This window comes from Argiope bruennichi, chromosome 10 (assembly GCF_947563725.1).
Source record: "Argiope bruennichi chromosome 10, qqArgBrue1.1, whole genome shotgun sequence".
Taxonomy (NCBI): Eukaryota; Metazoa; Arthropoda; class Arachnida; order Araneae; family Araneidae; genus Argiope; species Argiope bruennichi.
Window position 1 is genome coordinate 66,023,176 of NC_079160.1, and position 13,277 is coordinate 66,036,452.

At 26.8% G+C, this 13,277-nt stretch overlaps 1 protein-coding gene across 2 annotated transcripts in view; it reads left to right on the forward strand.

The window, feature by feature from the left end:
• Window positions 1–13,277, forward strand: part of LOC129989356 (snRNA-activating protein complex subunit 4-like) — a 42,216-nt gene that overhangs the window by 15,870 nt on the left and 13,069 nt on the right. For both annotated transcript variants that reach the window (XM_056097846.1, XM_056097847.1), the window contains exons 12-15: window positions 4,537–4,643; window positions 9,051–9,148; window positions 10,170–10,264; window positions 11,665–11,747. In XM_056097846.1, coding sequence (XP_055953821.1) covers window positions 4,537–4,643; window positions 9,051–9,148; window positions 10,170–10,264; window positions 11,665–11,747 — 383 coding nt within the window. The remainder of the gene's footprint in view (window positions 1–4,536; window positions 4,644–9,050; window positions 9,149–10,169; window positions 10,265–11,664; window positions 11,748–13,277) is intronic.

Genomic DNA, 13,277 nt, shown 5'->3' on the forward strand with positions numbered 1-13,277 from the left:
CTATTAGACTTAGAGCCATAAATTTGACATGTACTTGTATCATAGGTACACGCTATGAAAGGATTTTTCATATTAAGGAAAATTAATTGGGGATTAAACATTTAACTTTAATAACTTTGGAGCATATTATTACACAAAAACAATTTTCGTTATTCTTTAAAATTAAAAAATACTGTTTGACAATGGATACTGAGACAACCACATTACAACGATTCCATCTCATTAAAGGATGAGAAATGGAATGATGAGCGTATTTCCGGCATTCACCTTTGACCTTGGATTTTCCCCATTACATACTTTTTAGTTCAATTTTTTTTCACGTGTATGTGAGTGTTGCTTCATTTCTGACCAGATTTTATTTTAACTTAAAATTTTGTATTGATATGGCTAGTTCAAGTGGTAAGAAAGCTTTCAGGAGTGGTATAATTTTTTTTTATATATAATATCATTAAATATTAGGACCAAGAAGCAGAAAATGGGGAATTATTTATTCATGTCACACATTCTCTGAAACGAGCCAGTCAAATTGCTGGTGTTTCTATTAGCACCATTAATAAGATCCGACAGAAACATCACCCAACTTTTGTTTCACATAAAAAAAACTGAAAAGGGATGTTCTTGAAAAAACATCATTTGACAAATTCGACTGTAACATCATAAGACGAACTGTGCAAGGAAGGAAAAATCCCTTCTTTGACTAAACTTCTTCCAATTTTGAAAGAAACAATGAATAAGTGGAGTAAGGAATATTTAAGGAAAATTCTACATAAAATAGGCTTTAAATGTTATGTTGGAATAAATGTTGTTGGAATAAACAGAAAATATTAGTTGAACGTGAGGACATAATTTTAAAGAGAATTCAGTATTTGAAAACCATAAAAAGATATCACAAAGAAAATAGACCAGTAATTTATATTGATGAAATTTTGATTTAACTTGAATTTTAATAAATGTTGACAGTCGGAAAATGTAGATGGCATATTCCAAACAGGAAATGCTTCATGTCTCATTATTGTGCTGGGGGCTGCATGGAATTTTTGAATAAAGCAAATTTCATCTATAAAGCCAGTAATATGAAAGGGGACTATCACAAATGGATGAACTCGCAAATTTTTGAGAAGTGGGTGAAAGAAAAATTGATCCCCAATTTGCCAGAAAATGCTGTGGGTGTAATTGATAATGCACCATATGTTACTGTATAGATTAGTAAAATTCTAAATTCTAATAGCCGCAAAAGATTAATTTTAGATTGGCTGGCAGCAAATTCTATCATTCATTCACCTGATTCCTTAAAAATAGAATTATTACTCACTTGTATAAATACTCTTAAATTTAAACCTTATAGATTTGATATGTTACAAGAACATGGTTTTCAAGTAATTCGTCTTCCAACATACCATTGCAACATCAATACAGTCGAGTACATTTGGGTAGATATGAAAAGACAGATTAGGGATATCAACCCACAGCCGATATAGAAAATCAATAAATTTCTCTGAGAAATGAAAGAGGCCATATATAAAACATCAAGTTATGGTGGATAGTTGGCAGTCTCATTGTAAGCATATTAAAAAAGTTGAAATGAAATATTTGGAAAAGAATGCTATCATTGAATAAATGTGCGAAACTCTTCAAATTTCTTTAATAAATTAAGAAGAAAGTGATATCGAGTGTGAGATCCAAGCCACCCTTTCAACAGAAAGTGAGGAAGATGATATTTGAAGGTAAAATTTTGCAAATTATTTTATGTAATGTATTTAAAAATAATAATATTTTTAATTAGAAAAGTCATTATTAATAATGTTTTTTAAATATCAAATTTTATAAAATATTATATATTTTAAAATTAATATTTATAATATTTTTAAGACATTCTGTATTTACAGCATTTCTTTTAGTGAAAATAAAATGTTTTAAATAAAATAAACTCTTGATTATCTATTGTTGGTAATATTAAAATATTGCCAAAAAATTTCAATAAGATGTAAAAAAGAATCATTTGAATATAAGAAAGATCATTATTATTTTGTAAAAAAGTAATTACCAAATTTTAAGAGTAGAAATTTTTTATTTATTCTTCATAATTTAATGTTTATGCTCCTTACATTAAATAAAAATTCCTCTGAAGTATTTTACTGTGCATTAATACCTTTTCCCTTCTGTATTACTAATTATTTGTAATGTTTACGTATCATAAAATTGCAAGTAATCCAAGTTTACTTCATTGTTAAATGGAAACATCTCTTCCTTTCACCCCATTTTGATGAATTAAACCCATCCTAACATATACACAAAAGCGCAGAGGGTTTTACAATCCATTGTCAAACAGTAAATAAGTTTTTTAATGCTATTATTATTTTTTTTAATACTTTTCTCTCTAATGCTAATTAAGTATATTTTACAATAGTACTTTTTTCTGTTTTATTTACTGTATTTATAATAATGCCACAATATGAAATGCATTTTTTATGGACATGCTATTAATTTTTTAAAAATTAAGATTAAATATTCAAATAAAATAACGATTGATGAATCAAGCCTAAAGCCTTATTATGCTACATTATTTTCTAACTAAAAACTTAGATCTCATTTTAAGTACTTTTTAATGAGCATTAGCAGACTTCTATTGTTAAGCTGAATTTAGAAATTTAGATGAAACTAAATTCACTTTAACAAAATAAATTATATTATTTATTTGATTCAACTTAAATATAATGAGAGATTGCAAAATTTTTGTAATGTAATTAAGTTAAAAAATGAAATGCTTAATGTCTTTCATTTCTTCCAAGATTATTTTCATTATACTAGTGTGAAAATCTTGTTGTATTTGTAGTAAATGGTCTAAATTGATTGTGTATTTGCGATAAGTTGTTTTTATGTCTGTGAAATTATTTAGTTTATTGAAATGTTGTTTAAAAAATTGTTTACAGTTGTTAAAAAAAAACCCATTTGCATTAGAAAAAAATGAAAATTTTATTGATTATTATAGTTTTAAATGTATATTTAGAGCATTCCCTTCTTTTTGTAGCGATCTTATTATTGGTTCTTTCATGAGCCTGCTTTGAAGAGATGATTGTTAGAGAATTCTGAATTTTACTTTTAAGAATGATGATTATTTTTGATTACATTGAACCTTTATTAAACATTTTGAATTTTGTTTGAAAACAAAAAAATAGTTTTCTTAACATCTGATATTATTTTCATTTGGCTAATTGCTATCTATCAGTTATAAAACATGAAATTGGTGTTTTAATTAAGAAATTCAGCCATTATGCTAGAGGAATGTGTAATGAAATTAAACATGGTTATTAAAAACATTGTATGGAATAATAATACAAATATATTAAAGGATCATGTATCTTTTTTTAAAAAACTAAATTATGAAAATAAAGCATAAAAAAGAAATGTAACAATAAACAATGAAATATATTCAATTTGCAGGGACATGGGGAAGGGTAAATTGGATAGTTGAGACCCTAACTTAGATTTTCCAAAAGTTAGCCCGCAAATTTTGAAAAATAATCAAATGTAATATTTCATTCTATGCAATAACAGCACTTTGAGAAACATGATTATAATGTTAAAAAAAAAAAAAAAAAAAAAAAAGGAAATTTTATTTTCCAAACCAATTTTTAAATAAATTTGCAAACATTTTTATATATTTTTATTCCATTAGTGAACTGTCTGTCTTATATATCAGCAGTTTACAGTAAAGAAAAATTTTCCTTCAATCATAAAATAAATAATATTAAAACTGCAACAGTAGGGTAAGATATATTACAATTCTAAGGTTATCTGCTTTTATAAGTAGAATAAAGAAAAAGGCATGACATTTTTCACTTGTTAACTGTTATCAGGAAGATGACACTGTTTTGCAGAGGCACTAATATTATATACTCCACCAAATGATATTACTAATAAGTATTTGCTTTGTTAGTTGACAAAACTCATTACTAGAGTTGGTATTTTTGGTATCACACTCTTTAAGATGTAATTGCCACTTCTCTGAAGATATTAAATTGTTCATATTTGAGTGATGCCATTAAAGGCAATTTTTCCAAATTGCAGCAGTATTTCATATACCTATTTATATCTCTAAATCCTCAATTGCACTTAAAATATTCTATTTAAGTTCAGGAATTATTTTATATTTATTGAAATTTTTCCATTGTCAGAATTATGAGTTAACTTACAAAGTTTTAAATTATACCATAAAGTTACATATGAGTTTTTTTACTATTATTTTGTCATGAATGACTTTCACTTGAGTACTGAAGGCAATGGATTAGCAGATAGAGCAGTGAAAATGATTGCAAATTTTAGCTGAGTTTCTCTTCTTTCCTACAGTTTTAAAAAATACATGAAATTCGTTCTGTATCAAAACTAATAAAGTCATTGGGACTTTATATTATGCTCAAAAATTACACATGATTGAACCAATAATTAATATGTCTTGATATCATGCTCTTAAAACTGGAACTCAGCTTTTTTGTTGTTGTTGCTGATTCTGTAAAATTTTGAAATTCCCTGTTTCAGTGCAACAATACATTGGCGGGCGTACAAGTGAACAGATTTCCCAACATTATAGAGTGACACTTAAAGAGACACTTAATAAGAGTCCTTTTACAAAAGAAGAAGATGCTGTAAGTTAATTATTGTATAATTTGTAAAGAAACTGTATAATAATATAATTGTTTGAAAGTGTAACTGTGGGGGTTGTAGAGTATCCCATTTAGTAGAATTTTGAGATATTCCTTATAAACAGCTGTATATATCATCAGAAATGGTGTCTAAAACAGTTATTGGTGGTTTGTTACAGAATGTAACAGACTTTACAAACTATTAAGGTTATGCCATGGATTTCTTGAAATAGGCTTGGTGTGCTTATTCAGATGTACTATAATTTCAGACGTCTCTGTTATCGGACTGTTAACACATTGTATTCTCGGGTTTCAAGATTTCTCATTTTTAACAGGCCGAACATTGTGACCGTGTCATGAGATATCTCGTTTTCACGTTTTTCAGTTGATCAATTCAGAACAAACCAGAGACAAATATTTTTTTACTTTACCAGGGTAATGAAGCTTTATGCATTCTTATGACAAACGGTTAGCAAAATAACTGATTGTCGACATTCCAAGCATGTGGAAACAATCAGTTAATATAGCCAGTATATCGGTGAATCTGTGCCGATTGTTTACATTACCTTATAAAGTGTTTTATTATTGTAAATTTTGTTATTTCAAAGTTCTTGTTTTAATTTGTAAGGAAATAGCTTATTCAAATGTAAAAAATCTTATATAATAAATAGATGTATAAAATATATAGTAATATTTAAGAATACTTTATGTAAATAAAATACCAAATGCAAATTAAAAATGTGCATATATGCATCCTCTTGCTTGCCAAGAATGCTTCTAGAGTGTTAAAAAAATGTACGAACCAAGGGAGCATGCAGATCGCCGTACGCAATGTATTAAGTTGTGAGGAAGAGTTAAAAGTGATATTGATGAATTTCATGATGGGCTTAGAATGTCTTGTGCTTAATCAAGAAAGCACCAAAGTATTTTATTTTTCTGTTGAAGGAAGAATCTTCTGTTCGTAAAGACAGTTCTCCTGACCAAATTAAATATTCATATTACCTCTTTAACATGATAATGTTTATTGGTTGTTATACTATAAATCATGATATGCATAATGCTTTTTAGGCTTAGGATCCACAATGCGTCTTAGGCTTAGAGCTATTAAATTTAGGTGTTAATTACTTCTTAGGTAGTAAATTCTCACCAAGAAAGATTTTTCAAAATTTTAATTAGGAATTTCATTAAAAATTAATCAAAAATGTTAATGTTTTTCATCAATAATTTAAGAGCATATTGCTTAAAAACCGTTTTTATGTGTTTTAAAAATTGAAAAATATGTCTTTCTATGATTATCTATTTTATTTCCGAAAACAGTTTTTTCCTCTAATTTTAATAAATTTTAGAATTTATTTGTAATAATTATTGCAACAGTACAGATTTGTATTGTTGCTATAATTGCCTAAGACAGTAACATTATAGTAAACCACAACAGCACTGTTTTTTTTAACTATATTTTTTACGCATGTACATTTTATTGGTTTTAAATACACCTTTTGTGAGCATGTTATCACTTTTGTTATAATTAAGAATAAATTTTAAAAATAAAGCATATATAGATGAATCAAGCCTAAAACATTATCATGTTTTGAGTTAGAAACACTCGTTTGTTAATGTTTTTCTTTTTCCCAAATTAAAAATGTAAATGTAAAATTTAAAGTAATTTTAAACATTAAAAAAATGTGAGACACTTTGGTAAGTTTCATGGTTTTACATTGTGATATGCAAAAGAAATATTTTAATAATATGCAAGCGCATATACAGACACAGACCAGGAGTTGCATCCTGTGTCACATCAAGAAGTTGTGGAGGAGATTTCATTAAGGCTGGTTACACTTACAGTGGATTTTTCTGACACGGATAATTCACTGTCATCGCCATGACAACAGTAGTGTTTTGAATTATATTAGAGCTTATACATTTGGCTAAAAAACAAAGGCAAAGCCAATTTGTTGTTGACGGATGCAATGGAGACATCGGCTGCCACTGGCGCCAATGGCACTTTGATCGTTGGAGTCTACGTACTGGCGTACATAATCAAATGCAATCTTATACACACGGCGTTTTTTTAATGTCTAGAGTTGCTTTTTGACAGTGAGTTTAACTGCACTGCGTGAAACACAATTTTTCTTTTAGCATCAATAGGTTTTCATCTATTATGAACATGATTGAGTTAAATATCGATAATGAAATTTTAATTTCCTTAGTTCCAAGGCCTATCTTGAGGGTTTTAAAGACAGAAACGTAGCAGTTGATATGAAATTTGTATAGAAATTTTTAACGATTTTGATTTATTGGAAGAAAAAAAGAGAAATGACTTATATGAAATCCTTTCTTTCCCATATTACTTACTAGAAAAAAGATAAAAACCTAATTTTGAGAGTCTAGAAACGACAGAACTCTGGAACTTTCTAGTTTCAGAGAATTTTATTTACATTGCACTATTGCTTCTGGATTTAATTATCATTTTTTTTTTTATTTCTGAGCTAGTTATTGTAAATAAAGTTTTTTTTTTTTTTTGTAAAAATATAAACATTATTGAAAAATTAGTAACACTATTAGGTTTTTCAAAAAAGTTTTATTGTGCTTTTTAACTTATTTCTAATAAATCAAAAATACTTTGCAGGTAGATAAAAATAATGCAAAGAAAAAGGTTTTTGCTTGTCATAACCCTGATTGAATACTTGTTTGAAATAAGAAAGTGGCATATTTTATAGTTATCTGTCACTAGTATCATGGCATGGAATATTTTTTATATTGTAGATGCATACTGGGGAACCATGTCTGCTTTTGAAACAAAATATCTACATAGGACATTTCTCCTATTATTGGCTTTGAAGCCTTCTCTTGTAATATTCTCTAATTGAATATCTTCCAATCCTATAATTGATATTGTATACTCAATCATGCACCCATCTCTACCCCTAAAATAACTATGAAGAATAATGCAGGCTTTAATAATATGCGCAAATTGTGGTGGAACATTAAAAGGTCAATGGAATTGCTGAGGATACCAAAAGCGCATTCTGCGTACCTTCTTGTTTGACAAATCGATAGTTGAAGATTTACTTTCCGACTGTCAAATATGTTCCAGCATATAGCCTAAGCAAATTTTTATGTAGCCCAAATGCTGAATCACCAACAAAAAAAGTATGAAACTTCTGGAATTTCTGTGCCTGGCAAGCAAAAAAAAAAAAAAAAAAAAAAAAAGATGTTTACTGTTGGCACCCATTAATTAGTACAACTCAAAGTTAATATTAATATTAATTGTATATTAATTCCTAATCGTATATTTATGTGTATAAAACATATCTAAGGTTCTGTTCAGATTTGTATGTTTTTATGGAATTGCATCAATAAACAAATTTACCTTCAAAACCTTATAATAACAATGTAAGGAAATAATTGTAAGTAAAACATTTATTTTACTCAATGAAATTTAATACTCAAAAAGATTTCAAAAGTTAGTTCTTATAGATTTCAAAAGCATTTCTACAGGCTGAATGGAATTCTTCATTTTGGTATTATTGTGCTAATATTTTTTTGCCACCCATGTAATCCACCAAAGGAAGTCTTTGACATTCTGAAGTTATTGAAGAATTTCAATGCCAATTTTTTTTGCCTCAAATCTTCAAATATTGTGTAAAAAGCTCCTAATGCCTCTCTTTTTATTAATTGAATAAATCCAAATAAGTCAATTTTTTTCCCCTTTCCACTTTATTCAAAGACAAAATAACAAAAAAGATCTACTCTCTATTCATTTCAAATTAGACTTAAGCAGTAAATAGTTTAAATAAATTTGTTTGTTGTTGAAATTATGCCAACTCTTACGAAGGACCTTACTTTCCACCGTATGTGTGTAAACCTTCTATTTCTGTGAGCAATATCGGTAAAATACCCGCAGCGGAAAAAACAACAACGCTGTGTGTGGAACCAGTCTAAGAATGGAACAGATGACAGTCTTATTATAGCATCAACCAATTCCAGTGAAATAAGGATGGTGTGAAAGTGTGGGAAATGGTTACTTTGTATATTGAAAAGAATCTGTAATGTGCTCAGCTATTTTAGACAGTAAGAGCTGAGCACATTACAGATTTATTTAATGATAATGCTTTGTCCTATTTTTGCCAAACTTTGAAGTATAGGTAAAATTAAGTCTTTAGATAACTTGTAAAAATGCAGGTATTGCGAATAATAAATTACATTATTATAAATTAAATTATTATTATTATTATCCTATTTTGCCTTGAACCTTTGGGAAAAAATTATTTCACTTAGCAAATATTTCAGTTCACAAGTAAGATTAGGGGACAAATTATGCTCGTTAAGTGAAGTTTCACTGTATTTTTCAAAATTTTTTTTGCATGCTTTGAGGAATTATTTTGTAAAATGTTTCTTATTTAATTGTAGTTGATTTTGGCATGTGTGAAAAAAATTGGTAGTTCTAATTATTGGTATAAAATACAAAAGTACTTGCCAGATCGTGATATTGGAAGAATTAAGCACAGGTAAGTTGAAAATGTTTTTATGTATTTTTATTTAGTTTGACTTGTTTGTAATGATAGAATTTTATAATTGGTTTTAAATTTACAATGGGATGTCCTAGAGTTTTGAAATTTTTTTTGTTGTATTTCTATTCTATTTTTTTGTTGTATTTTGTTCTATTTGTATTGTATCTGTTGTAGTGACTATGTATTTTAATATTTTCAGATCTTAATTATGAACTAATTGATTAGTTTAATTGAATTTTAATTCTGCACAAGAGGCACCACCTGGTAATGAATTTGAGAAAGAACTGATTTTAAGATTTGATTATATCTGTAATAATAAAATTTTACAAACATAAAAGTAAAATATAATCAAATTAAAATTTCTAATTTTTAAAATACATTAATAAAAGAATATTTTTCAAAATTGTTTTTATTAAATTTGTTTATTGTAATCACTTAAAATTTTTTGATATGTTATTTGCTGCTAATGCGCTCACATATCTAAACCTTTAATTACCTGAAGGAATTGAAAGTTTCTTGTTGCAGTAAATATGTTAATGTTATTTTTTTTTATTTATTTTTTAAATGCTATATATTTCCTTATTAAAGTTAAGAATTTTTGAAACTTATTCTAAAGCTATACTAGAGGGGTTGGTTTATTTATGGATTTTTTAATCTCTCCAAAGATGTAGATACTTTCCACTTCCAAGATGCTAACCAAAATCAGTAGGGGGGAAAGGTCCCCCTGCTTTTTATTTCTAGATTTTGATATATTATTGTTGCATCATGACAAAATGAAATATATGATGCTTAGCAAAATTTGCTCAGAGGTAACAAAAAAAGAATGAAAATATGAAAAAATGCACATGCTTGTAATAATTAGTAAATAATAGTAGATAAAAATGTACCTGCTGCATATAGAATTCTTTAGAAAACAGGGTATTTTTAAATAACTGTTGACATGAAAAGAATCCTACATTGCTGAATATATTTTATTAATATTTATTTTCTATTATTAATTGTTGTAATTTAATATCAGATATTTTTGGGCCCTTAATCCTGCTTCAAAAATTGGCCCTTGGTCAGATGAAGAGAACTTCAAGCTTATAGAACTTGTGAAAAAGTATGGCTTTGGTAAGACATTTTTTCATTAGTTTATATAATTTTCTCAATAATTTTAAGTACATAGCTTGGTTTATTTGTTTTAATACTTTTTTTGCTAGCATAGATAATGGAAAGTTTGCTATTAATTACTTTTTTCATCTGAATAATATTTAAGTTTTTGCAAATATATATTAAATATTATAGATTATTATAGATGATTTTTGCATTGACAATAATATCCAGAATTGACATCATAATATCTAGAATTGGGCAATTAAACTGTTAAATTCATATATCTTTCTAATTCCATTTTGAAATTTCTTTTATTTGCAATAATGGCTTACTTACAATTCTAAATATGGAAGAAGTTACTAACTGTTGTTTGAGATTTCTGTACTTGCTAAATATAGTTTTCTTGAGTTGTAAGCATTTTTTATGCACCATAACTTCATCTCTTTCAAAGATAATCATACTTTCCAGATTAGATTTCATATTTGAAATTCGACTTCTTAGGATAGGTTCATTTTGAATTATGATAAGATAATAAGTATATAACACTGTAAGAGCTATTATGTAAGAAAATAAGCCTTTAAAAAAATTAGATTCAAATTTGGAGGTGGTAGGAAACATTCTATAACCTCCGCTTTATTTCAAAAATTTGGGATTTTGTTGTGGTTTCAAAAATCTTTATTTAATTAGAATTTGTTTCAATTTTTACTGTAATATAATTTTATCATTACATCATGTCTTTGTTATTTTTTTTTCTTCTGCTTTTCAAAATTTAATGCAAATGTTCAAAATATAAAATAAGTACCTTCAGTTTATTTAACTGTGTCAAAACAAACAAAACACTCTATGTTGAATAATCAAAGTAGAAAATATTGTGCATTAATTAATTGGGATAAAATGGATAAAAGTTATTTTAATAGATTAATTTCATAAATTTAACTTTTAACTTTAATCAATTTCTATATTATGTGAATAAGTGTTTTACTTCAAGAATACATATGTATTCTCTTTCAATAAAATAATAATAAAAAGAAAATGTTTAGAACATCACTTTTTAAGTTGTGAAGATTTGTACTTAAATGATGAAAATAAGCAGCAATTATGTTGCATGTCATTGTGTTGTTTAGGAACTGCAATATATATATTTTTTCTAATTACATTCTTTTAAACTAAATATTCTATTAATTAATTTTAAAATTTCAGTTTTGAAAATAATGATTTATTTAGTTTAGAATACATTAATTCTTGCCTACATGAGGCAGAATTCAACAGTTTAACATGATGAGAAAAAAAAAAAAAAAATCATGTTAAATGATGAATGTTTCATAAGCAACTTTAAGTAATTTAATGATTTTATATGATTTTAATGATTGTAAGATTATATGATTTAATGATTTTAAAAGATTAATTATTTTTCATAGGTAAATGGAATGTAATAGCTAAACAAATGCCTGGACGTCCTCGGATGGTATGCAAAAGGCATATAAATACATTGCTTATAAAAGTAAGAATTTTATGGTTATATGCATTTTTTTTTTTTTTTTTTACTTAGAGTCCCAACGTCTGCATTTTATTTGTAGATTAAAAAAAAAATGACTTTGAAGCTGGCATGATAAAGTAATTAATTATGCAATAAAAAACAAACTTATAAAGTGAAAAAAAATTTTTTTTTCTCCCCCATTCCAAGCTAAAAGACAAATATAGAAAAGATGTACGATATACTAAATGAGGCACTAAAAATTTAAAAATGCTAAAAGTATGAATAAAGAGTTTCAAAAGGTAGTATTTAAAAGTGTATTTACATTGCATATTAAAGGACACTAAGAAGCAAAAATGGTAATATACGAAGAAAAAATTTTTAATTTTGGGAAAAGTGCACAAATGGGGAATGTAATTAAACCATAAAATGAGCATGGTATTTCTATCGAAACCAGCAGAAGGGGTTTCAAAAATTTTTTCACATGCTCTGCAATAAATGTATTATTCTTTCCCTCCCACATAAAATTGTAGATCTTAATTAAAGCTGCAAATAAATGCCTTGCATGTCATTGTTTAACAATAGTTACAAAATAATTTTTATATAATTTGAATCTACCATTTTTACTGAATCTATCATATGATTCTTGGTGATTAATTCCTGGCATTTAGCAAAAAGTAGCAGAAAATCGAATTTGTGTTTTAGAAATGTTGTATCCAACTGATTTATACCAAAATTTAGCACAGAAATACAACTATAGTCACAGAATCACATACTAAATCCATATTTTTAAATCATTACATTTTTGAATTATCACATTTACATATTTGTGAAATTATAGACTGACAAAAAAAAAAAAAAAAAAAAAAAATCAACCTCTTCATGGATTTGGTTCCAAATTTGATAAGTATCAATACTTTAGATGTTAAATCTGTGTACTAAATTTTACTCATGTATGTTCTTACTCTTTGTTTCATATTATCTTGTTAACTAATATTTGGAAAGCCAAACAGACAGATTTCTTCTGAATAGAATTTGATTCAAATTTGATAGAAATGTACAAATTTGGTCTAAGGATAATCTAATAACTAATAAATTTGGTCTATTAACTAATTTCATCAGTCAACTCAAAGCCTTTTTGAGTTTTCTTTGTCTCAAATAGATGAACAAATATAGTCCCTAAGATGTGTTTTTTTAAGTTTGAAATGGTCTAAAATATCAAGATTCATGAAAATCATGAGTTCGAATTTTTTTGACGATCACACTACTTTCTCTGTTCATCATATATGAGAAAGTAAAAAAGCAGTTGCTATAGTATTTAAAATAAGTGTGAAAAATTGATTAAAATTAGAGAAAATATCATTCCATAATGAGTTTATGCCACTGAAAAACAGTTTTTTGAATTTCAGGATATCATAGAAATAATTTTTGTGCAATGAATGTTCTGAAGTTGTGGCTGAAAAATGTGAAATAATTCTTTAAAACTTTTGAACCTTTTTAGTAACATTTATGTTCTAATGAACATATCTTTCAAAATTCATTACATTCTGCCTTGGA